This window comes from Gallinula chloropus, assembly GCF_964237585.1.
Source record: "Gallinula chloropus genome assembly, chromosome: 2".
Lineage (NCBI taxonomy): Eukaryota > Metazoa > Chordata > Aves > Gruiformes > Rallidae > Gallinula > Gallinula chloropus.
Window position 1 is genome coordinate 85,081,636 of NC_140086.1, and position 27,766 is coordinate 85,109,401.

The following is a 27,766-nucleotide window of genomic DNA, read 5'->3' on the forward strand; positions in this document are numbered from 1 at the left end:
ATGATTAAGTTTGGTTCAATCTGTGAATTACCCTAAAGCAAATTTCCCGTACTAATTTTCTGCTTAGATGACAACCTCCAAATGTCTGAAATCAGAATGAATAAAAAATTTTTTTTCCTCCTAACTAATTTTTTCAGAAGCTTAAAAAAAATTACCTTGATTTTACAATAGGAAATTCTGTGCTTTTTCTCTATTTTGATCAAAATTAACCACCCATTTGACAAATAATTATCTTTAAATGATAACTGCATCTTTTTTCAATGTTTACTTACTTTGCATGAAAATGTTTTGCCCGTGTACTGTGATCCTGTAATCACAATGAGGAGAATACAAGCTATATGGCATAAAGAGAACTGTGACAAAAAACACTTGGTGTAGTTTATGGCAAATGAAAGCTTCTGTAAAGCCTTTCTTATAAGATAAATAAAAGGACAAAACTGTTTTTCACATGTTCTTATTTCTAAGCAATTTTCAAGATGTCAGGATATATTTTACTAACACAATCTAGAGTTGGCAAATGTCTGGATAAATGCCAGCAGTCCAATAGCTAGAAGTGTAAAGGTCCTTAACACTTTGCCAAGGGCAGAAGGCAGACTGAGAAGCAGCTCTTTACTCTGGTTTTGGCTGGGTATTTTTTATGTATCTCACTTTACTTATAAGAAAAAGGTCTAGTGAGCACTGTTCACTTGACAGCATTCCCTATTCCTTTTTTTCTTCACCCAGATAACTTGCAGTCAAGTATCTGTCTGGATTATAAATTTAGAAGATGCTCATTTACCTGTGACTAATGGAGTTGTGGTGAATGGCCTCTAATGTAGCTTTACAGCATGTATGAGGGATTGCAGAAAGTAGAAATCCAAAGTAAACAAAATAGATTTATGAGAACACATATTATTATTAGGTCCTGTTAGCTGCATCTGTTTTCTCACAGTACATAATACTGCTTTACGTTTAATGGTTTTACCTACACAATTGTAGCAATTCACACCATTTTAGGTTATCTGAACAGCATGACAAGGGTGGATGGAATACTTCTTTCTCTGCAACAAACCAGCAGAACAAAGTGATAAAAACGTTTTGCAATGATTCATCAGACTCTGAAGAGCATTTTTGCTACCAGCAATCTAGATTAATTTTTGCCTGGTTAACAGTTAGATGTCATCTTTATGCCAAGCTGAGCTGTAAAGATAATCCTGAAGAAGTCAATACTTAAGGACAATTTTATCACTAACAGTGTCCAGCAGCACTGCTCATCTTGACAAAAAATGAAGACAGTTTTCTGAGAAATTTAAAGTTCCATGACTCCTGTCTGCTTTCAAAAAAGCAAATAAACTAAATCCCATACCTCCTTAAGACTAACAGGGAAAGGAGAGTCAATATCATTTGCTAGCATACAAAAAGTGTAAAAGTCATCAGTAGAATCATATGCTTATCCTGTGTGCCACTGCAGAATCTAGGATTTGTCCATCCTACCTTTCCCCAAAAATCCCTGTAACATCTGCACCAGAAAAGCTTATTGCTGTGGCCTCCTGATCTAGGCACTGTTTTAGGACTGACATAGACTATGGCCCTAACAACTGAATGCACATTAAGTTTGTTTTCCTAGTACACTGTTTTGATTTAAAAAAAAAAATGCAGAAGCCTATTTTGAGAATGATTGTTTGTGTGTTTGTTTAGGAAAGGCATTTCAAAGCTCAGGGCAGTCTTTGGTAAATTTCTGTCTTTGACTTATTGAAATGCATATCTTTGTTCCCCGAGGCTCAAGTGCAATATGGTTATGGTTGCTGAAGAGAATACAGAACTGTAACCCTATAGAAACTTCAGAGGTCGCAACCAGATAATTCAAGTGGATCTGATATAGAATGAGATCTGATTATGGTATGCAAAATGTTGGTGTTTTATTTGTCAGATTCTCTAGAGTGGTGAAAGAATAGTGCTATAACAACTGCTGCTTCCTAATAAACTAATAGCACAATTATGAAAATGACTAGCAAATGTATATCCACAGAAAATTTGTCAGCATGCACTTCACTCTGCCAGGATTCTGCTGTCTCATAAAGGAGGGTCCTCATGGATGATATGCAATGCCTGTGCAGCTTCTTTTTTTTAAGAAGAATGAAACTTCTCTTAGCTTTTGGGGTCCAAAATTAAACCAAGAAGGTAGTAAAATAAACCAACTCAATGCTCAGCTCTCCACTTCAGCAAACTGGTGTGAAAGATGACAGAGAAAATGTGAGAATGAATATAACAGTCAATGGAGTAATATCACATTTCTGTAAAAAGAAGTGACCCTTCAACAAAATCCTACCAAGCAAGCCTATCCCATCTTTATATGTGCAATAGCATCAGCATTATTTTTTTCCCTTCTTCTTTCCTTAGATGTACATTTGAATCTGGAAGATTAAGCACTTTGACATCATCTGTGATGGATGGGGTCCTAATGTAAGTGTGGAAAAATGCAGAAGGGTAATTGTGAAGATAACCTGAGAAAAAACAAACCTAGACAAATCTGTGTAAATTGTGATTTTGTGTTTGTGCATGCATATGCATGCATGTATGTGAATGTAAGAATGAAGAATGTGGAGTCCAAAATAGAAAACTGAATTAGAAAGATGATCGCTCCATATCTAGGACCGTAGAACCAAGTCCGACAAACACAGATTTACAGAACTCATGAGGAATGAGACATGAATTTTAAAAAGTATTTTAAATGAGAATGCTTCTCTGTATTATGTTTAAAATGTTTTGGGTTTTTTTTGTTTGGTTTTTTGGTTGGTTGGTTGGTTGGTTGGTTGGGTTTCCTTTTTGTTGCTCAGACTTTGAAGGAGTCCCTCTGATATAACTATGTCTCCGAGAATGATCTCAGTGTGCCTTGCAAAGCTGAAGTAGATGAGACAGACACATGTTTTCCTACCCTCTCATGTAAAGTCATACTCTTCAGCATGCAACTCTTGTTCCTATATGGCTCCATTGGTTGACATGAATTAAAACAACTTCTGCCAACCAAAAGAATATACCTTTGTCTATTTGAAAATGCTATTTTACTGGTAACTTTATTTATAGCCTTCATTTTGATCCATAATTTCCAGATGGGTGAAGAAAGTTAGCAGGTTATGTTGATAGCATAGTATGTTTAAAGATTCCACTGTGAGAGCTGGATTAAAAAAAAGACAGATAATGATTTAAATGTAATTTAGAATCATGAAATTTCAGGATCATGAAACTTCTTTTCCAAAGGGAACTCTGTAACTTGAAAACGCATTTTGAGATTGATTCTGACTTTTTTTTTTTAAATGAAAGTAGGATTTCAGATCAATTCAATCTTTTGATTTCAAGAAAACAATGTTTGGTTTAGACTTTGGCCTTCAAATGTAAACTTTTCAAAAAGTAATTTGGAAGTTAAAAAAGTCTGAAGATGCTGAAAAAGGATGCTTTATCAGACTGCTTCCTTTCTATTTTTTCTCAAGTTAACTTCTTTCCAAATTGCCAATTATTGAAAACTTCTGATTTTTACAGAGAACTTGTGTGTGTGTGTGTATCTAGCTCTGTTCAAGAGAGAGTTCCACTCAAAGTAGAAAGGCTGTTTCTTTCACAGAAATAGAAGACCAGCTGGGGTAAGTGGAGAGGCAGGAAGAACTTTGTCTCCCTAAAGGAGAAGCTCTTGTGCTTGCTTCCTGTTTTCAAGGACAATGACAATCTGCTGTTCATCAAGTTTATTCATGGAAGGAAGATTTTAGAAGTGAATTACTTTTACAAGCTGAAAAGATTTGGGAGAGCTCTAGAAAACCTCTGGAAGAAAAATTAGGAAATTGGTTTGGCTACAAGTCAGAAAAGATAAATGGACAGACCATTTGCTCAAACTGCATTGTTCCAAGGATTATTTTCATGTGGACATCCTATGGAGATGCCCCTGATGAATACATGAGCAAAAGACTAAGTAAGCTACAGAAATATTGAGAATTATTAAACCACTTCTAGTTTTGAGACCAAGTTTTTCTCTCTGGGAAGGAGTCTGTGCTTAGGCAATGAACCAGAGGTTTATGAACTTGGAGCAGTCATATGGCACTACCCAAGCCTAAAAAGTTTAGGAACATGTAGAATTCACCACCAAAGGTGGGAACTGCACTACATCACCTCAGACTGCTTTCTATACAAATGATAAGTAAGATGGGGATATAATTTATTTTAACTAGGAAACAACCCTATCTAGAAAGATGAAGTAATAGGGAACTTCAAATTTCAGTTTATTCTTTTGTACATGACCAAAATGTAGAAAATCTTTCACTAGACTCCTTTTTCTTTAATGCAAGAAAGGCCAGAAGGTTAGAAGCATGAAAGATTTGTAAGAGCAAAGGTAAAGGAAGAATAAAAGCAGAAAAGAAGCAAGTGTCAACAGGTAAATAGACAAATGATCCAAGCTAGAAGAGGAATAAATGGGCATGACTGAGAAAAGCAAATAAAGCCAACTAAGAACAAATAAGAAACCTGAGGAACCAGACCAATGTGATATTGGAAAATGTAGTTCAGCCATATTTATTGAGCAGAAGTGTATAAAAATTAAAAAGAGGGGAGGCAAAAATGTGGCATAAACCAGGAGATGCAATATTTCATAAATTAAATTTTCTCAACTTGATGATTTTTAATAGTGTGTCATATAGGTATGAGGTGAAACCTAACTCTTCTTGAAAATATGCTTTTATTTTTGTGTATATAGTCTCATATAATGAGACTATAGAAGTCAATTAATGTGTTAGTTCTAGTAGGTGGGTACACTACCTTTGTTTTTGCTGCCTAGTAGTCTTCCATCCAGGAATCACAAACTTTATTTCTACATAAAAAAATCACTATAATCCTTGCTAGTGTGACTGAAAGTAATTTATAAGAGATGCAAGAAAATAAAACTATGCTGCATGGTATATCTCTACTTCTTACCTCAGAATTAGCTTTCCCACAGCTTTTCAACCCATATCAGTAAATACTGATGGATTTTATCGTCCATTCTGGAAAAATAAGGTGCTGGTTTTATGCCGCTTAACTATGGAAACAGCCCCTTGTATTTTCACAGAATAGTACAATCATAGAATTAGAGAATCACAGAATCATTGAAGTTGGAAAAGACCTTTAAGATCTTTGAATTCAAGTGTAAACTTAACAGCGTCCACTACTAAACCATGTCCATAAATTCCATATCTACATGTCTTTTAAATTCCCCGGCAACGGTGACTCAGCCACTTCCTTGAGTAGGCTGTTTGAATGCTTGATAACCTTTTTGGTAAAGAAATTACTCCTAATATATAAACCTCCCCTGAAACAACTAGAGGCTGTTTCCTCTTGGTTTATTTTTTGTTATTGAGGTAAAGACACCAAAATCTACCTTGCTACACAACCACTTTTGAGGTAGTTTTAGAGATCCTACTTTTCTCCAGGCTAAACAACCCCTCTTCCCTCCACTGTTCCTCATAAGATCCTTCACCAGCTTCACTGGTCTTCTCTGTACACGTTCCAGCACCTCAATGTCTTTCTTGTGGTGAGGAACCCAAAACTGAACACTGTACTCAAGGTGTGACCTCACCAATGCCAAGTACAGGAGTACAATCACTTCTGTATTCCTGCTGGCCACACTATTTCTGGCACAAGCCAGTATGTCCTTGGCCTTCTTTTCCATTTGGGTACACTGATGGTTCATGTTCAGTCAGCTGTCAGCCAACACCCCCAGGTTCTTTTCTGCCAGGCAGTTTTCCAGCAACTGTTCCCCAAGTCTGTACAGTTGCATGGGGCTGTGGTGACCCAAGTGCGGCACCCAACATATATAGAGATCATATATATGTTTTATAAATATTATGGGGAAATAATTTTAATCATTCTCATGGGAGATGCTGATGAGGCCTGGGCAAAAGTGGGAGATTTAACCTCAGTGCAAACAGAACCCAGTTATCAGTTGCTGAGGGGACTTGCACTGGTGCGAGCTCGATCCAGAGCAGAACAGCAGATCTTGGCACATGGGAGGTTTTTCCTGAGGCAGGGGAAGGCCAGGGTAGTGGAGAGACCCACCAGAATTTGGCAGCTCTCCTGGGAGATGCTGACCAGACCTGGGTGTTGCCACAGCAACAGCAGCCACCTCCATGCCTTTGAAAAACAGCCTAGGAAGAACAGGAGACTCACAGTGCTGTGAACTGTGAGGGCAGAGCATGGTGTGTTGGTCAGGGCATGGTGTGAGTTTGTATTGCAGTTCGTGCAGTAGGGTGTGCGGGGAGGGTGTAGTCACCATACCAGCTCAAGGAGTAAGTGCCCTTGTTGGTCATCATCCTCTGGGAAGGAGCTTACCTGTCATATACACCTGACAGAAAGCTCTGTCCTCTGTGCTCAGCAGAATGGATGTGGCAACCCAGACTGAACTCCCACAAAAATGTGCAGTCACCCAGGTCTCAGGCTGCAGGGAGTGCCAGAGCCTGTCACTGGGAATGGATGGCAACAGTGAGAATGGCTGCGTGAGGTGTGATGAGGGGGATGAACTGCTCAGCCTAGTGGCAAAGAATCAAGAAGCAGAAAGATGAAGGAACATCAGGAGCATCAGGGAGGCTGAGAAAGAGATATACCAGTGGAGCCATGGCTCTACCCTCCCTGAGACAGGTACTGCCATCAGGCAAAACCCAAGATCAAAGGAACGCTGTATCCTCCCCTTGACAGCATGAAGGCAGTAGCTTAAAGGAAAGGAGTGAATGGAAGCAAGTTCATGCTTAGGTTTGCAGGCAAATCTCCTTTTCCCCACCTCACCCTCCAAGGTCCCTCTGTACAACAGGTACAAGGTTCTGGCTGTGGAAGACTAGTTAAGGGATGACATGAATGATGGTCCATATACACCAGAGATGTCACCAAGGTCAGAAAGGCCAAATCAAGATCAGCGCCACAAGGAAGAAAAGACAGTTTATAATTGATGGTGACTACCTTGTGAAGGGTACAGAGGTATAAAGGTTTGGATATGCTGGACAGACCTTCATTTTAGGGAAGTCTGCTGCATCCCTGGGGCTTGGGTTAAAGACATTACTAGGAAACTTCCCACCTGTTGCACTTCCATGGGGGTGGCAATGAAGCTACAAGACATAGTTGCATAGTCCAAAAATGATGGAAAGAGACTTCAGGGCCTTGGGATGGTTGCTGAGGTAATCTTGTACACAGGTTATTTTTTCCTCTCTCCTTCCAGTTGTGGGCAGCAACATTAGGAAAAACAGATGGACCCAGTCTATCAATACATGGCTCTGTGGCTGGTGTCAGCACTAGAGTTTTGGGTTTTTCATTAATGGGATAGCCTACAGAGCACCAGGCTTTCTGGCATCAGATGGGATTCACCTTTCCCAAAGGGGGAAGAAAGTGTTTGCCCAGGAGCTTGTGGAACTCATTGACAGAGCTTTAAACTCTTGAAGGATTTTGCAGTCTTGCCTGCAAAAAGTTATGGGATGTGCTGCTTGCAAAGGCCTTCAGCCTGTTGCTCAGAGATATGCTGAATACACTGCAGCAGACTTGAAGTCTAGCAGACATGAGCAAGGGGCTCCTGAAGTAATTGGAAACAATAGGGAAACACCAGTGATAGATCTCAAAGGAATTCCAGCCAGTAAGTCAGCTTCATTGGGAGCTCAACTTAAATGCTTCTATGCAAACACATGTAGCATGGGGAATAAACAAAAGGAGTGACTGGTGGAGAATGTGAAGCTCAAGGGCAGTCTTGGCTGCAGTGTCCATGAAATGGTGGGGTTCTGTATCCTCATCTCAGCAAGACTGGTGCACAGCAAGCTCATTACTCTGAACTTCAGCAGAGCAGACTTTGTCCTCTTCAGGGATCTTCTTAGTAGAGTACCACTGGACAAAGCCCTGGAGATAAGAGGGACCCGAGAAAGCTGGTTAATATTCAAGGATGACCTTCTCTAAGATCAGGAATGATGCCTCCCAACAAAGAGGAAATCAAACAAAAATGCCAGGAGGCCTGCATGGATGAACAAAGAGATGTTGGGTAAACACAAACACAACAAGGAATCTTAGAAAGGGTGGAAGCAAGAACAAGTAGCCTGGGAAGAAAACAGAGAAACCGCCTGAGGAGCCAGTGATCAGGTTAAGAAAACTGAAGACCTGGTAGAATTAAATTTGGCCAGAGATATCTAAGACAAGAACATTTCTATAAATATGTCCGTAAAAAAAGGAAAATGAGGGAAAATGTTGGTCCCCTCTGGAGCAGAACAGGAGACCTAGTTAGTTAGGACACAGGGAAGGCTGAGGTACTCAATGACATTTTTGCTGCAGTCTTCAACAGCAGGTGCCTTAGTTCCACTACCTAAGTCACAGAAGGCAAAGGTAGGGACTGAAAGAACTGTCCACTGTAGGAGAACAACAGATTCAAGAATGTCTAAAGAATCTGAAGTTGTACAAGTCCATGGAACCCAATGAGATGCATTTCCAGGTCCTGAGAGAAGTAGTGAATGAAAATGTTAAGCCACTCTCCATCATGTTTGAAAAGTCCTGGCAGTCCAGTGAAGTTCCCACTGACTGGAAAAGGGGAAAGATAACCCTCAGCTTTAAAAACAAAAAAAAAGAAGGATCTGGGGAATTACAGACTTGTCAGTATCACCTCTGTGCCCACCAAGATCATGAAGAAGATCCTGGAGACTATGTTAAGGCACATGGCAAATAAGGAGGTGATTTGTAACAACAAACATGGCTTCACTAAGGGAAATAATGCCTGAAAAATTTGGTCACCTTCTACAACAGGATTACAGTGTTGGTGGATAAGGAAAGAGCAATGGATGTTACCTACCTGGACTTGTGAAAAGCATTTGAAACTATCCCACATGACATCCTTGTCTCTAAATAGGAGAAATATGGATTTGACAGATGGACCACTCAGTAGATAAGGAATTGGCTGGCTGGTTGCACTCAGCAAATTGTGGACAATTACTGGATGTCCAAGTGGATACCAGTGACGATTGGTGTTCCTCAGTGGCTGGTATTGGGACTAACACTGTCACATTTCCTGATGACACCAAGCTGTGTGGTGTGCTTGACACACTGGAGGGAAGGGATGCCATCCACAAGGACCTTAACAGGCTTGAGAGGTGGGCACGTGTGAACTACATGAAGTGCAACAAGGCCAAATGCAAGGTCTTCCACACAGGTTAGCACAGTCCCAAGAACAGCTACAGACTTGGCAGAGGGTGCATGGAAAGCAGCCCTGAGGGAAAGGACTTCTGGGTGTTGGTTGATGAAAAGCTTGACATTACCTGGAAATACACTCTTGCAGCTTGAAGAGCCAACTGTATTCTGGGCTGCATCAAAACAGCATGACCAGCAGGTCAATGGAGGTCATTCAGGCCCTCTACTCTGATAAGACACACCTGGAATAGTGCATCCAGTACTGAGGTTCCTAACATAAGAAAGACATTAAGCTGTCAAAACGAGGCCAGAGGAGAGGCACAAAAATTACCAGACTGCTGGAGCACCTCTCTTGCGAGAACAGGCTATGAGACTTGGTGGTGTTCAGCTGGAAGAACAACAGGCTACAGGGCGACTTTATTGTGACCTTTCGGTTTCTGAAGGGGACCTACAAGAAAGTTGGAGAGGCACTGTTTACAAGGGCACATAGTGATAGGATGAGGTTTAATGGCTTTAAGCTGAAGGAGTGTAAATATAGATCAGAAATAGGGAAAAAATATTCACTATGAGGATGGTGAGGAGCTGGAAGAGGTTTCCCCCTATCTGGAAGTGTTCAAGGCCAGAATGGGTCAGACTTTGAGCAACCTGATCCAATGAAGTGCATCCCTGCCCATGACAGGGAGGTTGGAACTAGATGATCTTTAAAGTCCCTTGCAACCCAGGCCATTCTATGATTTTATGGTTCTGTGTTTCTTTGAATCTATGTTTCTGTGATTCAGTGATCCCATGATTCTGTGTTTTCCTGTCTGTGATGCGTTTTGATGTTTTGGTTTTGTTTAATGTTTCCTTTTTATGACAGTATGAAGTCACATTTTAGATTGTCTTATCAGAACTTGCATTAAAGAAGTGTGTGCTAATGATTGTCTAATCACATACAAAAATACTGTGTGACTCAACTACTCTGTCTTTAATCTGCTTAAAATACTGCACAGGGTAGAAGGTTTTGCCAGTGAACACAATACATACACCATTGTAAAATAACATCTGAAACTGGACTGGAAAAGAATGGCTAAAGCTGAACAAAGCCTCCAGTCCTCACTCTCCTGCTGTTCAATACCAGGATGCAGTAACTTTAGTTTTCCTTTTACAGTAACTGTAACAGTGAAGTGCATCAGATGCCCTGTGTGAGAATTTGAAAAGCATTATGGATGCAATAGCAAGTGGGAAACAGTAAAAACAGTGAGAAATAGTTCGAAATATTGGTGGGTGAACAACTCTGTGTATGTTTATTCTTGTAGGAAGCTTCTCTTTCCATCGCTCACCATAAATAAAGTCACTTCTGAAATAGCAATACTGGTGCCATCAAATGGCAGCGATAAGACAGAAACGAGTAGTCAGACTCTTTCAAGTGTTAATGTTGACTAGCTTTTACATTGCATTTCCTAGTGACTAAAGAGGTACAATTTAAAGTGATGTGCCATCCATAATAAATGAGCTGCAGCTTAGAAGTATTTTTCACTTTGTTCAACATGCTGAACATACTTACAATTAAAAAATGCACTTACTTTTGGCAGAACAAGTATCTGCAGTCTATGTTCAAAAAGAAATTAAAATCAAAATGAAAAGAATTAATCACAAAATTATCCTCAAATTTTCTATTCAAAATAATGATGAAACTCACTGGTAGAATGTTTCTGGGCCTGCAGCTGCTATGTATATGGTAAGGCTTTTCCAACTAGAATTAGTTGCCAATAAAACAAATAAGTTAAGGGGCAAAAATTAATGCCATAATAATACAGTTAATTACCTTGCCTACTCTTTCTCTGACAGCATGTGGAAATAGGCCAGCTTTACATATTGGCCTCAAATTATTTGGGGGGGGGGGCATTTTCTTCATCTGTGGGAACTCCTGTTTGTGTAGTAATGAAGTCTGTCCCTTTAAACATTAATACAGCTGTGGAAAATAGTAATTTTCTATTAAAATAGAATAAATGAAGATATTACTGATAAACACAAATTTTCTTAAGTTTATAATATACAATTAATGAAAGCCTTTTGCTTTGTCGTGTTTACATACTGGTGATGTCTGTGGAAATGACAGTAAAGACCTGTAATTTGGAAGAGAAACAAAGTCTAAAGCAGAGAAAATGAAACAAATTCCAGGGTTATCTTAGTCATGAGCTTTTTTAAAATTACATTAGTTACAGTGTTACTTTTAGACAAAATCAAAACACTTCCGGAGCTTGCATGGCTATAATGGCAAATATATACGTAACTATATACATATGTGTGTGTGTGTGTGTGTATGCACATATAGACAAAACTAGAATATTAAGTAGGGTAACTCTCTGTTAATATTTCCAGACATTTCATTTATCTACAAAAGTGAATGTCTCAACTATAATTTGTCAAATGGTTCACGTGCAGAAGAGTTCTACTAAAGCAGTGAGTTTCCACCATGCTTGAAAATTGCATTGGTTACTTGATGGTCAAAGTAAATGATGCACCTCATGAAAATTAATTCATTTGGACAAATTTCAAAGGTTTCGAAATTCCTTGTTTGGGATATACTCTTAGAAATATCTGAGTTAATTTCCAAAGGTTTAGACACTGGGGTTTCTAGGTCTCAGTGGAAATTAAATGGACATATGCTCTTAAATAGTTTATCTTCCTCATGGACAAACATTCCTGATAGTAGAAGAATATTTTAAAATCTTATTGATGAAATGAAGTCTTCTGGACCATGAAATACAAGACTTTTTTTTCCTGTCCTTGCTCTTAACCACCTCAGTGCACTGAAGAGGTGGTTATTATGTGGGTGTTTTTTTTCACAACCGTCACATATTTTGACTTTATGAGGAAATAAACCTTTCGATTTTTTGTTTATGTCTTCAATATACTGTGTACACAACCTTATTCATCACAGGTTATTTATCATTTTCCTTGGAGCAGAGTGAAGTAACTGTTATTGAGTTGGCTTTCTGACAGGAAGCTTTGATGAGAATTTGCAGTTTATTGGCAGCAAATCGTTTAAATACAGGATACTCACACACAAGTGTACATACTTCAGTGGACAGCAAGTTACATTGTTTGGTTTTAAATTACCAATTAGTTGTGAGATATGTGTTTTAAATATGAAGATGTTAGCAACTTTTATAGGGAATAATATTGATACTTTCACAGTTCTTAATCGTGTCACATATCTATGATGATGTAGGAAAGAGTTATTCTGGAAAGCCTTTTGAGACATCTGGTTAGATAGCAGATAATAAAATAAATGCCAGCATTAGGATTGTTGTCATTGTGAAAATTTCCAGATGTGCATTTTGCTAGAGAGTAAGAAAAATACACTGTCTGTCATAAGACATTCTGTAAGCTATCTTGTTCCATGTACTTAGTAACAGATGAGTATCAGGGGGAATAATATAGTTTTCAAATAAGCAAGATAGCCCAGGATAAGCCTTTCCTTAACTTCATTTTCTTGACTCTGTGAAGTCTGTGTATGACACAGAAAATTTCCAAAATGACTATATGATTGGCAAGAAGAAAAACCAGTGACATGATATAAAATTCAGGCTGAATCAGTAATTGAACAAAAAAAAAACACAGGGTAACTACCATTTCTATAACTCATATCCTATGCTGTGAGAAACTTAGTATCAATTCTCATACTTATTTTCATTATTTTATGGAAAAAGGTCCTATTTTATTTCTGAAATATGTATAAACATAAATATCTATGATATATACACACATATATATATGTGTGTATGGGAACATTTTAGGAGAGAAGTTTACTTTTTTACAGTATTGTATCTATTATGGGCAGGTATTCATATTCCTTCTGTCTCAGCAGGGAGCCAGGTATTCATATTCCTTCTGTCTCAGTAGGGAGCCATGTGTTAGTCTTTTTTAGGGAGATCAGTGGACTTTTTCTTAAGGAGTAATGCTCCTTTGCTGAGCTTGCTGGATGTATGCTGCAGCTATATAGTTTGTAATAGAAGTAGTCCTAATCATTTGGATTCTGATGAGATAAAGCTTTCATTTCTCAGTAGCTCTACTAAAGCTGAGGGTCAGAGGTAGAGGGGGATAGGTCATGAAAATACTTACATGGGATAAATAAAAATGCAGGGGCATGGACCTTTGTCTCATGACAGATTTATCTGTTTGGTAACACTGTTACCTCTTTGGAAGACTGAAAATTATGTCAAAGTATCTTTATGTACATTCCACTCTGTGTGACGCATAGTTTATTTATATTATATTAGAAAAAAAGTTGTGTTTTATCTTGCATCCAAATATGATCCATTGTGTCTTATTTGAACATTTTGGAAATACTTAAGAGTTCATACAGAAATCTGGAGAAAAAAAAAAAAACAACCCAAACAACAAAAAAACCCACCATCCTTCCTTTGTTTTACTTTGAAATTAGAAGCACACATGCATTAGCATGATTTTAAAAAATAAACCTGACATTTCGTATTCAGCTGCATAACATTAGCCATTAAAATATATATTCTTTTATTCAGAAAGCTGTCTTTGCTTTTAAAAACAGTTGAAAAGATTCTGTGTTCAGAAGGTTAGACTAAGTAAGCATCATGTGCTTTGATTTAAAAGAATGAAAAAATTAATAGTTTACAATATAATTTGTAATATGATTTTAAAGCTACATGTAACCAATTCTCAAAATTATTTCACTTAATTCTAGTTATTTACAATTCCTGACTTAGATCTGTGTATCCGGTCTTACCAGCCTACTACAGTTAGAACATTTGAAAAATCCCATTCTGAAAAATCATTTAAATGAAGAAAATATTTTTTTTTTCAGACAAGTGAAACTGAACAAGTGACTCAACTCCATGGTGTCAGGAAAGAACCTCATGCATTATCATGGTATAAACTAACATGAGCATTTTAAGATCAAGATCTGCCCTTAGACAAGAGGCTACCTCCTCTCCACTACTGACTTCCTCATTTTAATGTTTGCCATGCTTTAGTTTTAATAAAGAATATAACATGTTCCTTCTGATAAAGATGCTGTTGCTAGTAATGTTAATTAGTCCCAGCTATTCCACCCCCTATTACAGTCAATTCAATTTCCACAGGCTCCAATATGGTCACACAAATGTAAGAAGGGGCTCACTGCAGTGGCTATACAGTAGCCTGTCTTAAAAGAAACTAAATTATTTGGTGGCTGGTAGCTGCAGGAACTCATAAGGGAATAAACTGTGTTCCTGCAAAGTGGTACCATGCATAGGAGCTCAGTGTTTACCATGGCCCTGAAAATAGGTTGCACCTTGGCTGTGAGTTGTGACACGTTTATGTCATAGGTATAAAGGGTGCTTGTTTGTATCAAGAGGTATAATACTGACTGAAGTAACATGGATGTTCCTTAAAATTTTCAGAATGCCAATGAGATTTTTATTTTTCAGATGTGAGGTGATAAAAGATGAAAGGACCTTGATTTAACACGCTGTCTGGAGGACAGCATCTCTAACAACGCAGAACATATCCCATTGTACTACACTGCAGTGTGAGCAAAAGTGCTGATGTAAAGAATTTGGGCCTATTATGCTTTTGTTCAGAGATTATCATGTTATAGCTGAAAATCTACTAAAATAAAAGGAAGGAAGATTGATACATCAAACAATTTGTAGCCTAAGTATTATACAGATACTTTCAATGCAAATTTCAAGCTCTAATCTAGAGAGGTCCAGACCTCAAGGTTTTTTGTTTGGTTGTTTTGTTTTGTTTTCAATGCACACAGATAATGGGAGATAATAAATTCGTTGCAGTAAAGTACCCAGGCAAACGGTATTAGACTGAATCATTTCAGTGAGATATAAAGTGGAGTCACATTTAACATAACCCAGGCCTGAAGATTCCATTTGTGAAGATGGTTTGTCACTGCAAGGGCACTGTGATGTCTGTTGCTGCAGTAGCTGAACACATTTCAACATACCTTTAGAGGAGAGCTTTCCTAGTCTTCCATTATTTGGGGGGAAATTGACGCATACAGCAATTAAATGAGTTTGTGGTCACCTTAAAATTGCATCTCCAAAGGTTAGGCCAACCGGTTAACAAAAACCAAAACCCTGTGTAGTGTTTTAAAATTTATCCATCCTGCTTACTAATTGCTACACCTGAACCACAGTCATCTTTTTTCTTCCTATAAGAAATATTTTTGACCAGCATGTGATTGAAGGGTCAGCAGGTAGAGATTTATAGGAGCTCAGAGGAGGTCACAAACTTCTAACATTGAGTTAATAGTGGCTCACAGGACAGAAATATGGAATCTGTTTATACCTTCCTGTGTTTACAGCAAGCACTAGCTACCTTTACTTATTGACAGGAGCCCTTCTAACACTGACCTCTTCTAGCACCAAGAGTGAGCAGTTACAGGAAGTGAGTAGATGGTTTTCCCATTGTGCTGCCTCAGTCTTATGGTGTCTTAATAACAAATCCAACTTCCCACTCAAAAAAAAAAAAAAAAAAAGAGGAAAAGAGTCCTGTTTAAAAGATATGAGGATTTTGTAGCTGAAGAAAATTTACTATGAGAAGTGATTTTTTTTTTTTTAGCTGAGGTTAGCTACTGTTGGATGAAAGAGTCTCTCCTGATTTTACTTGCTATACTTTGCATGCTGCTGTCACTTCCCTAGCACCAACTCTGGCATCTAAACCTCATGTGATCTGACCCAGGGAACACAAGAAGCAGAAAAGGAATATTGAACTTGAACTTTTTTTTTTCTTTTTTTATGATTTAGCTCCTTGAACTTTATTCTTTTGGGTTTACAGGGACAGTGGGTAAGGCATGAGAGAGCACAACTAGGAACAGAGATACCAAAAGATGAGGGAGCAGGAGAGCGAGCCACTCCTTTGGGCCACAGCTTGAGATCTGCCTGTCTGCAGTGGTAAAATGTTTGGTAAATTTAAATTTGTGAACAATCTGAATTCTTCAGACACCCTGTTGTAATCATGTTAAGGTTGATTTTTATCCCAAATTTTTCTAAATGTGAAGTGTCTCTCAATTCTTTCAAGTGTGGCATTAATATACTCTGCATAAATGTTGAAGGAACTATGGTATTCCTGATGACTTAAAAAGAATTTCCCAGATTTTATACTCATGATGTACTTATTTAAGTTTCCTTTTTTACGTTCATACATAATGTATGTATACTAGTTTTTATGTGATTGCTGATACTATTTTTTTACATGTTTATCTCTTTTTGTTTATAACAAACAATAATGCAATATCACTAAAAAATTATTTATGTAAAGATAAAATTAACAAAAGCAATATATAAATTCAGTGTTTACTTTTAATTTTTTATGTTATGAGCTGTACAATGATAGTGATCCCAAAATTTTATTAAAAAATAGTTACATCACTTGTTTGGATCCAAAAAGGAAACTGTTGTTTTACATTTGTATCAGAGAGTGTATTTGTTTGTTTCTTGAGGTCACATAATTATTTGGGTGTGTTGTAAACTTGTAGATTTTCCTCTGAGAATGGTTTAATTCTGTTTCTTGAAAAGCCAAAATGTCTACATTACATATTGTTTTGTTTATGTAACTAAACATAGGACAAACTTCAGGAAAAAAAATCAGTAGTTAAAAATGGATATTTGAATTAAACAGAAATTCTATACATTAATCATTAAATAAAGCCCACGAAAGGAGGTATTAACACTTACATAACATATAATTTAAGGCAAAGAGCTGTACAAATTCAAAAGAACATGTTTATAGTATCAGAGCTGTAGCAATTAAGTTTGTTGGAAAGTATACCTCCTTTTTGCTATATCTACATTTCACACATAGCTATAACAATTGTAGCAAAAAATAAAGAAAAAAAAAACCCAAACCATGATCTTAATAAGATTCCTTTGGCATTACAGTAGTTTTCTTTCTTTAACTGGAAATAAAGTCATGAAACATGCCCTCATACATATCTGAAAAAGTTCTGCATCATGCCAAATACAAAATACTTATAAAGGACTCTGTATAATTTACTAATAAAATTGTAGCGCACGTCTATTGTAAATAAAAACACTATGTATGTATTTAACCGAATACATGTCCAAAAGTGATAAAACCCAAAAATATCCCAAATTTCTTGGAAAACTGGATTTATATTTTTAGTTGTTTAACAAAACTTCAAGTTTATGATTTATTTTAAGAATTTATCATGAGGCATTAAACTGATTTTATATTTTCATTTTTTTGTTGAAAGGGATATTTTTGTATAAAAACATTGAAGAAGACAAATTTTAAAAAGGCTAAACACTGTATTTAAAAAAGAGAATCCTATGCAGATTCTCACAGTTATAGAGGTTTTTAAATTCTTTCTTTATGGTGGCAAATGCACGGAAATATAGGAAATATTCTAGCTACAGAATTTCTGCCAACATACTCAGGTTGACTGAAAGGATTTCTAATAGCATATTTTAACTGCAGAATGTAAAATATGAACTTGTGGAAAAATATTTAAAAGTTATCTGTCTTTTAAAGATAACTTAATAATTAATTTTACAATTAGCATTGTGAATTTTTGCATGTTTGCAAAGTAGTATTCATAAGCTTATGGCAAAGTCAAGACAGTCATTCACAGCCTTTTTTAGAAGCATCTGAAACCAGGCAAAATATGCAGAAGAAAATATAATTATTTCCTGCTGAAATATGAAAGATGAGAGCTGCCTCCATTTAGTCATTTACACACATCTGTAGATTAATGCTTACTGACATAAGCAAATTCAAAAATAGAAAATGTGATGGCTACATGTGTTTGGTTCAGGTTTTGTGGATGCTTGTTTTTCATGTAAAGCCTACTTGTTCTTGTAAGAGATTACGTAATGCCGAAAACATGATATATGTAAAACTAAATATCATAATGTGGTCTTACTTAAATCCAGTAGTAGCTGTGATGCTTATAGATTCCAAAGACGTGATACAGAAATAGTAACAACTAGCCAATGACAATGGATAATGCCAGTCTTAAAAAGAGAGGGTGAGGGACTTGGGACTTTTTAGCTTAGGAAAGACTGAGGGGGGATCTTGTCAATGCTTATAAATACTTGAGGGATGGGTGTCAGGAGGATGGGGCCAGTCTTTTTTCAATGGTGCCCAGTGAAAGGACAAGAGGCAATGGGCATAAATTTGAATATAGGAAGTTCCACCTAAATATGATGAGGAACTTCTTTACTTTGAGGGTGGCAGAGCACTGCAGCAGATTGTCCAGAGAGGCTGTGGAGACTCTACTGGAGATACTCAGAACCCACCTGGATGCTGACCTGTGCAGTCTGCTCTAGGTGATCCTGCTCTGTCGGGGAGGTTGGACTAGATGATCTCCAGAGGTCCCTTCCAACACCTACTCTTCTGTGATTCTGAATCATCTGTGTCTTCCTCTCTCTTTCTGTAAGTACTTTTTATATAAATTTTATTTAGAGTAGCTGTTACCTACAAGGCACATTTAAGCATGCTCCAATCCTCTATCCCTGAATTGAAAGTGATCATATCTATATTTCAAATACAATGATCTTGTATCAAACTTCACTGTTCAGCTAAATGAAAACCTCTATTCTGACAGTATTTGCAATAAATGTAATATAATGGAAAAATAAAAATTTCAAATTTAGCCATTTAAAATATGGCCCTCTATACTTCTACACTATACAAAACTTGCAATGTAAAAATTTTGAACCAGGAGGTTAGATCCCTAAAATCTAGGAAGCAGAAGTTAAGTACAAAGAAATGAGTGCTAAGTTAAATTAGACATTATCCCTTCTCTTAATAGTATCAAATAAAAGATTAAAAATATGTTGTAAAATACTCATCAACAGCATACTAAAAATATTTAATGAGAAAAAACAGTAAGCCTTAATTATTAAAATTAGCAAGGCAGGTACAGGAGGGTGTAATAATATTAACCCAGGAGTCAAAAGGGATTGAACTGCATGGGAAATATAACTTCTAACTTTCCTGTTTAAAAATTCTTAAAAATCTTATTTATATCCTGGAAAAAAAGTTGTTTCGACAATGAGATATAGGATTAGTTTAGATGTAATTTTATTTTGGGTTTTTAGTAGTCATCTTTCACCTGAAAAATTATTTGGATCAAAACTTCTACTCATGTAAACCTTGAAGATTACATAAGTGGATTTTAAGTATAATCAGGACTGTACTTTTCCTTCACCAGGAAGAGGAAATGAAAACATTATTCCCAAGATACATAATATGTATTTAGTTTTTCTGAAGTTTCTTCTTATGGTAGTTGTAACACATAGCTAAATAGTTCATGCTTCAGATCCACCTCCTCTTCATTGAGACCAAGATTATATCTTGACAGCTTTGGCATTCCGTCAATTTAAGGTGTTGAAGGTCTTTTATAGAATCATAGAACAACAGTATGGTTTGAATTGCAAGGGACCTTAAAGATCATCTACTTCCAAACCTCCTACCATGGGCAGAGATGACTTCCACTAGATTATGTTGCCCAAAAAACCCATCTAGCCTGGCCTTGAACACTGCCAGAGACATCTGAAATTGCTCTGTTCCCTTCTGTTCCAGTGTTTCACAACCCTCAGAGTAAAGGCTTTTATCTGTACATCTAATCTAAATTTACCCTCTTTTAGTTTAAACCTATTATCCCTTGTCCTATCACTATAAACTCTGTGATAAACGGTCCCACTACAGCTTTCTTGTAGGGGCACTTCAGATAGAGAAGGCCACAATAAGGTCCCCTTGATCCTTCTCTTCTCCAGGATCAAAAAGCTCAGTTCTCTCAGTTTGTCTTCATAGGAAAGGTGCTCCAGCCCTCTGATCATCTCTGTGGCTCCACTCTGGATTCACTCCAACAGCTCAATGTCTTTCTTCTACTGGAAGCCCCAGAACTGGATCACAGAATCGTAGGGGTTAGAAGGGATCTCCAGAGATCATCGGGTCCAACCCCCCTGCCAAAGCAGCTCCCTAGCTCATATTGCACAGAGAGGCATCCAGATGGGTATTGAATATCACCAGAGAAGGAGACTCCACCACCTCCCTGGGCAGCCTGTCCCAGGGCTCTGTCACCCTCACTGTGAAAAAGTTCTTCCGCATGTTGGTGCAGAACTTCCTGTGCTCCAACTTGCAGCCATTGCCCCTTGTCCTGTCTCCACAGACCACTGAAAAGGGGCTGGCCATTTCCCCCTGCATCTCATACTTAGGATATTTATAAACAATAATAAGGTCGCCCTTTAGTCTTCTTTTCTCCAGGCTGAAGAGTCCCAGCTCAACTCAGCCTTTCCTCACAGGGGAGATGCTCCAGGCCCTTAATCATCTTCATAGCCCTCCTCTGGACTCTCTCCAGGAGATCCCGGTCTTTTTTATACCAGTGAGCCCAGAACTGGACACAATACTCCAGGTGGGGCCTGACCAGGGAAGAGTAGAGGGGGAGGATCACCTCCTTTGACCAGCTGGCTACACTCCTCCTGATGCACCCCAGGATCCCATTGGCCCTTTTAGCCACCAGGGCACACTGCTGGCTCATGGCCAACCTGTCATCTACCAGGACCCCTGGGTCCTTCTCCACTGAGCTCTTCTCCAGCAGGTCATCCCCCAGCCCGTACTGATACTGACAGTTATTCCTTCCCAGGTGCAAGACACTTGCTTTTGTTGAATCTCATCTGGTTTCTCCCTGCCCAGCTGTCCAGCCTGTCCAGGTCTCGCTGGATGGCAGCGCAGTGTTCCTGCGTGTCGGCCACCCCTCCCAGCTTTGTATCATCGGTGTACTTGCTGAGAGTGGATGCTATTCCCTCATCAAGGTCGTCAATGAAGATATTAAACAGGACTGGACCCAGCACTGAGCCCTGGGGAACACCGCTAGTCTCACAGGTCTCCAGTCAGATCGCCACCAGTGAGGTGGTGGAGTCGGGTCTCCACTGATCAACACCCTCTGAGCTCAGTCCGAAAGCCAATTCTCAACCCACCTCACTGTCGACTCATCTATCCCATGCTCTTTCAGCTTTGCTATCAGGATGTTGTGGGAGACAGTATTGAAAGCCTTTCTGAAGTTAAGATAGATGACATCAACTGCTCTCCCTCCATCTATCCAGCCGGTGATGAGATCATAGGAGGCTATGAGACTGGTCAAGCGTGATCTCCCCTTGGTGAATCCGTGCTGACTGCTTCTCATGACATTCTTCTCTTCCCATTGCTTGGTGATGGCATCCAGAACAAGTTGTTCCATCACCTTTCCAGGGACAGAAGTGAGGCTGACTGGCCTATAGTTGCTGGGATCCTCCTTCTTGCCCTTTTTAAAGACCGGAGTGATACTGACTATCCTCCAATCCTCAGGCACTTCTCCTGTTATCCAAGACCCTTCAAAGATGATAGTGGATGCACTGTTCCAGATGGGGTCTTACCAGAGCAAAATAGAGGGGGTAAATCACTTCTTTTGGCTTTCTGGTCATGCTGTTTTGAGGCATCCCAGGATACAGTTGACTTTGTGGGCTGCACATTGGCTTTTCCAGCTCATGTTGAGCTTTTTATCAACCAGTACCCCCAAATTCTCTACTCAGGGCTGCTCTCAATCCATTGGGCTGCTCTGAACCCATTTTCTACCTTTACTTTCTATATTATGTTTTGATTAACCTTTATGGGTATGTCCAGCATCTTTTTCTCCTTTTTTTGGAACTATTTTTTAAAAAAATCAATTTACCTAATCTGATGTAAATTTCAGGATTCTTCCAGTCAGCTCTAGCACTCCTTAAAAATATAGCCACAGCAGTTATTATCCTGCAGTTCTTCAGTGTATTTGCTGTTTTTTAATTAGAAATTTCATGTTACTAAGTTTTAGAATCTCTTAACCTAACTTTCTCATTTATTTTTTTTTAAGTTAATATCACTGTGAGCATTTAGCATGATCATTTCCGTAAGAGCTCTCTGAAATGTCACTGCAGTCAATTCAGTTCAGTGGTTTTGATTGCTTCCAGTACTAACTTTGCTACACAGCATTTTAGGTATTCCCATAATGCTATTTGAGATATGACTGGATCCCATTTAGGCATAACATAGCTAATTTATGTATAGATTGATGGCCACAGTGTAGATATTACAACATAGCAAAAAAATAAGCATTCATATTTCCCTGCAGGCTTTGGCAGGTTGTGCTGAAAATCTATGTTATGCTTTCAACATTCTTGCTATCAAACTAGTTAAACATGAGTGAGGTTTGCCTATTGGTACTGAAAATCACACGTTCTGTCAGATGTGTTGACTTATCATTTTTCCTTGTGTTCTCTAGATGTAGTTATTCCAAGAAGCAGTCAATAACACGCTGAGAAATATGTGGTATGATATGCCATTTGAATAACAGATACACACACAGCTGGAAACATTGGTAGTGATGATTCCTCTTCAATTTCTCAATCTTAGTGACATTTTCCAGAGTTTTCATAAATACCTGCTGTCATATTTGTTGAACTTGGCAAACATAAAAATACAATATTTAAGAAAAAAAAAATAGTTAAACCAAATAACTTTCATCATCTTAAATAGTTATGCAGGGAATAGAGAACTACACTGACTTTTTAGTTTGATGTAGTCTTAGTAAAGATGGTAACCCTATTCCAGGGATTCTTGCTTTTATTTTATTAGTCTCATTTTCTTCCATTTGTTACAGAGGAACATAAAGAATTCAGTGGCACTTTATTTTTTTATTCTGAAGTCTTCTGGTTTTTTTGGAAGACACTTTTTGATTCAGTCTATTTTTCTTTCTTCTACTTTTCAGCATATTTTCTGTCTTTTTCTCTCAGATGCATTTACTTTCACAGCAGCAACAACCCTACTATACATTTATCACTTAACAATTACTGTTCGTTCTTCCTTAATGACTTACTTTACATGACCCTCCAACCTCAAATTCCATTTTAAATTATACAGTCCAGAAACAACTAAAAGGTTTGGTCCTACTTCCTTACAAAGTTTAGGTTTTGGACTTTTATTTGACACCTATCTAATCTATGAATAACAATATATACCAAAATCACTCAAGAGGTGTAGTGAACCAACTTTCATAATAGACAATTCTGTAAATTTGTGATGTTCCGCAATAAACATTATTTTCAGGAAAAAAATCTTTGGACCGGCAAAAGAAAAGCTAGTAGTATTGAATGAAGAATTATGCCATTAAATGCCATTTCTATACTACATTGCAGAATTTTAATGGCCATCCTAGCCACTGTGGAAAGCATGAACCAGGAGCTACTTATGCAGCCCAGTGCCACTTTGCATCACTTTTGAGTTTAATTTTTTGTCCCTCAGTCTTTTTTCTTCCTTTCCCTGCATTTTTTTTATGTGTTGCTGGCTTACATTCATATATCTTTCTTTTGTCTAGATACTTCAAGAACTACATTATCTTCATTCTGTATTTTATGTGTTCTTTTGTGTGCTTTATAGTAAGGTTTACAGGAGTACCACTTTATCACCTGTGAATTCTATTCCACTTAGAGCAAGAATATCCCATTTCACTCCCAAGTAATTTTCTCCATTTGTGGAGGAATGGGACAAAGGGACTCTAAGAAAGAATATATCTGTGTAATCTTTATTTACCTATATGCACACCTGGACTATTGAATTAGCATTCTTGTAAGTGCTTTCAGAAATGTAGGATTACTACTTCTTGAATGGACTGATCTGGATTTGGGCTCTTAGTCCTTGATACTTTAAGAAATTAGAAACTACTTCTACTCATTCAAATTCAAGCATTAAAAATTGTCATTTCAGTGTAGTTTTTTATCCCCCAATGCAAATGGCAACTAAATAAAGCAAAGAGTCACTCAGATACCATTTTTGCCTTCATATTGGAAGCAAGTATGTTGTGGGGTTTTTTTTACTGTTCAGATCCTTTTCCTCTAATTCTTTCTTTGCATTAAAGCTCACCTTTACTTGAGTCTGTTATGGATACTTTCTCAGCTTAAATTTCATAATGATACTTATACTATCATCATCCCCATCAAATATAGACATTCCATAGACTTAAAATTTCACAGGCAGTGCCAAAGGCCTGGTTCTTAGTCTGTTCTCTTTCATTTGTGCTTCTCCATTGACTCTAATGAAGTTCAACTAAGCGATAAGGTTAAACATGGACATCATGCCTTTTATCCTATCTAGTCCTATAGAGTTGCTTCTTTCAAACTAAATATGACAGGTGCACTGTCAACACTTTTCCTCCACAGATTATCAACTAAGTAAATTATGAATTGAAAGGATTTCTCTATTTTCTACTACCTTTAAAAGAACCATTCTTGGACTTTTCACATTATACATAGTAGTGTAGGTATTTCCTTCTTGTGATTATAAAAGCGAGTTATAAATTACCATCCTGTTCCATTTTATTTCCTCTAGTGGTCTTAGAGATAATAATTAGCTTCTGTTAATTATTTTGCAAAGTTATTAGTCACCAATTTTGTTTCGTATTTTATTATCTCTCAGCCAGGAATGATTTTGCAAACCATTATAGCAATTTATGGTAAGTAAATAACTCTTGGGAATTTATGTCAGTTGGTTCCCATAGCCTATGTATTTTATGCTTACTCATCAGTGACATTGTATCTACTGTAAAACAATAAAACCTTTGGGCAATTGTGATAACTTCTGATGAATGTGTGCTGGTGAATATTATCACTTGGTATTATTTGAACAAAACTCAAGGAATTATTTTCCTTTGTTGCTACATTTCTCACCTGTCTTCTACTGTCACTCTACTTCTTTTACTTTTCAGTGCAACAGTTGTGGATAGCTGTAATCTTTTATTTATGAAAAGAATTATTTCTTTGGGGAAGGGGTTCATGTTTGTTATCTTAAAAAAACCCACAACACACAGGCGTGTCAGTCTTTAAAAAAAAAAGAGCCACACATCCTAATATTGATATAAAAGGGAAAAAAAAAAATTAAAAGCCCTACATTTTAGGCTTTAGTAGGAAGACACTTTGCATCATTTTGATACATTAATTGATTTACATACTTACGTGCTTAAAGCTGATTGTGTCTAAAGGTACAAAAAGTTTTAGTAAATTAGACTTTAAAAATACAGAGGATACATTTTATGCATATGATATTTTCAGCTGTGGCAAAACTATGTATTAACTGATAACATAACCATATATGCTACATTCCTTGATGGTTACAGTGGGCTTGAAAGAGTAAAGATTAGCCTATAGTGTGGAAAAGAGGATTAGAAAGTGGATGAAGATGAAGCAAATAAATAAAAGCAGACCCAGTCTTTTATGATACATTACTGGCAACAAAAATTGTTCCATGGATATTCAGAGAAGCTAGTATTAAGTGCCTCAAAGAATATATGACTTGCAAGTTCCAATCAACTGAAAACTCATTTGTATTGTACATAAGGATAAGTTTTTACCTACCAACTCCAGACATTTCCGGAATACTGGCGGTGTACAAGTCCTTGGCGAATTTTGGTTCATTGTCATTGATATCGTGGATTTTAATGATAAATTCAGACTCTGGCTCCACTTGTCTTCCAGTTTTTCTGTCTATAGCCTTGGCACGTAGCACATACAGGGACTTTTCTTCTCTGTCCAATTTCTTTGCAGCATGAATATCTCCTGTATTTTCATCTATAATGAACAGACTGCCAGCCCCATCTCCTGTTAATATGTATTTTAAATTTCCATCTCCTTTATCTTGGTCAGTGTGTAGCTTCAGGGAGGTAGAAAAGAAGAATTCTATAAATATATGTATTGTTATTACAGACCAAATCATTCAGTATATATGAATAAGTCTGTACAATCTTGACTGTAATTGGGGTCAGCAGTGGTTATCTTCTGTTTCACTGTTGGAAAAATTGCAAATTTGAGACTCAGTCATACACAAAAAATAGCTCTAAATAAACTCATAAGGACATAGGGATGTAGAATATTTTGGAATAGTATTTAAAATCACCAACTTAAAACATAATAAGAAAAAAATAATCTTTTAATATTCTTTCCGGAAGCTATCATTAGTCTTTTTGAAGATGACAGGGGTGGTAAGACTCCAGAGTTTCTATTTGCAAAATAACAGTTGAATTCCCATTTATAGATTGCTGATAAGGCAACCAGTTTCCTTGCAACAACATAGAAAATAGTGGGGTTTAAGGATTACAGATTCTGAATGTCCCCAAATCACCTATTAATGTTCTGATTTAAGCAAGTGTGTTTCTAATGGTATTATTTTTCTTTGTCCCTTTCCCCCTCTCTTTTTTTTTTTTTTTTTTCCTTCAGGAATATCTTACCTCTGTTAATTACTTTCTTCCTTCTCTTTCTGTCTATGTAGGAGAAATAATTTTCAAGAACACTAGGAGGTAAATTTTCAAAGCATTAAGTGTGGTTTAACAGCCCTTTTCCTACTGTACCTCTTCATAGCAGTTCAAAACTGGTACCTGTGAACTTACAGGCATGGATTAGCTTGCCATTTAACACCATTGTGAAAAAATGCCTAAAACCAAAGCGAAAACAAGACATTGAAGCTGACCCGAGCACTAGAAATTCTCACACAACACGCTTTTTTTTTTTTTTTTTTAAATCTATTGCTCTAATTTCATTTATAGGGACCCCCAGCTCCTTTTTATGAGCATCTACAGTATATCTTCCTCAGAAATATACTATATTTTCCTCGGATACACACTTACAATCACATCTGGCCACATATTGGTGACCTGGGTATTTTTCATATGTGGACACTGAGAATCTTTAACAATATTGTTTTGGGGTTTTTTTTTAATTATTTTTTTCTCTTAGTAGAAAAATATAGTATATAATTCACCTGAGAACATATTGTCCAGTATTAGTAAAGGTATTAATCTAGACAGTCTCAAGAGGCACATAAGTTATTTTATGCCATGTCTTTCCTTGTTTCCTCATTTCTGTATTCCTAAAAGTGTTTATCTCCCTGCTTTGTAACTGAACCATTGCATCTTATGATTACCAAACATGTATGAATGGTAAATGTGGTGGATTTAGCTAAATTTCTTCCCTTTGACTTTTTACTCTAATTTAACACTGTAACCTAACAGTGGTCACTAAACAAGATTTCATTATTGTTAGGGTCTTCTAGAAGTAAGACTGGATATTTATAAAAAATACCTGTGAAAAATCTCAAGGATTTCACAGAATGAGTGGAAAGAATTATATAACATGTATACCACACTCAAAAAAAGTCCCTGTCGACTTTCTAACTCTACAGGTAATAGTGATGAAATAAACTTAGTTGCATGGGTATCTTGACACAGAATGTGGAGCATTATATAATCAATATACAAAACATTTTTTTAATCTTTTCATATGTGATCTTATTATTTTTACTTTATTAATATTTTCAGGGAAAAAATAGACTTTTTTATGTCACATAAAATACAGCATATTTCTGTTGGTCAGATATATTTTGTCTTTCGCCACTCAGGACAAGTTTCTCCCACTACATATTCATTATTGTTCAGATATTCCTTACCTTGTGGCAGAAATATAACTTTCCCCTTTTTTTCTTGAGTTAGAAGCTTTATAAAATATGCTAAATACAATAGTTAGGTAAAACAGAACAATCACACCATTTTTCTCACTATGATCATTGCATAATTACAAAACACAAGATT

At 37.1% G+C, this 27,766-nt stretch overlaps 1 protein-coding gene across 1 annotated transcript in view; it reads right to left on the bottom strand.

Annotated features, from left to right (window-relative positions):
* Nucleotides 1–27,766, bottom strand: part of LOC311205392 (cadherin-9) — a gene marked incomplete at both ends in the record, with an annotated part of 77,238 nt that overhangs the window by 24,753 nt on the left and 24,719 nt on the right. Inside the window, one exon of the mRNA XM_084279800.1 lies at nt 25,542–25,836. Within this exon, the coding sequence (XP_084135926.1) occupies nt 25,542–25,836 (295 nt within the window). The remainder of the gene's footprint in view (nt 1–25,541; nt 25,837–27,766) is intronic.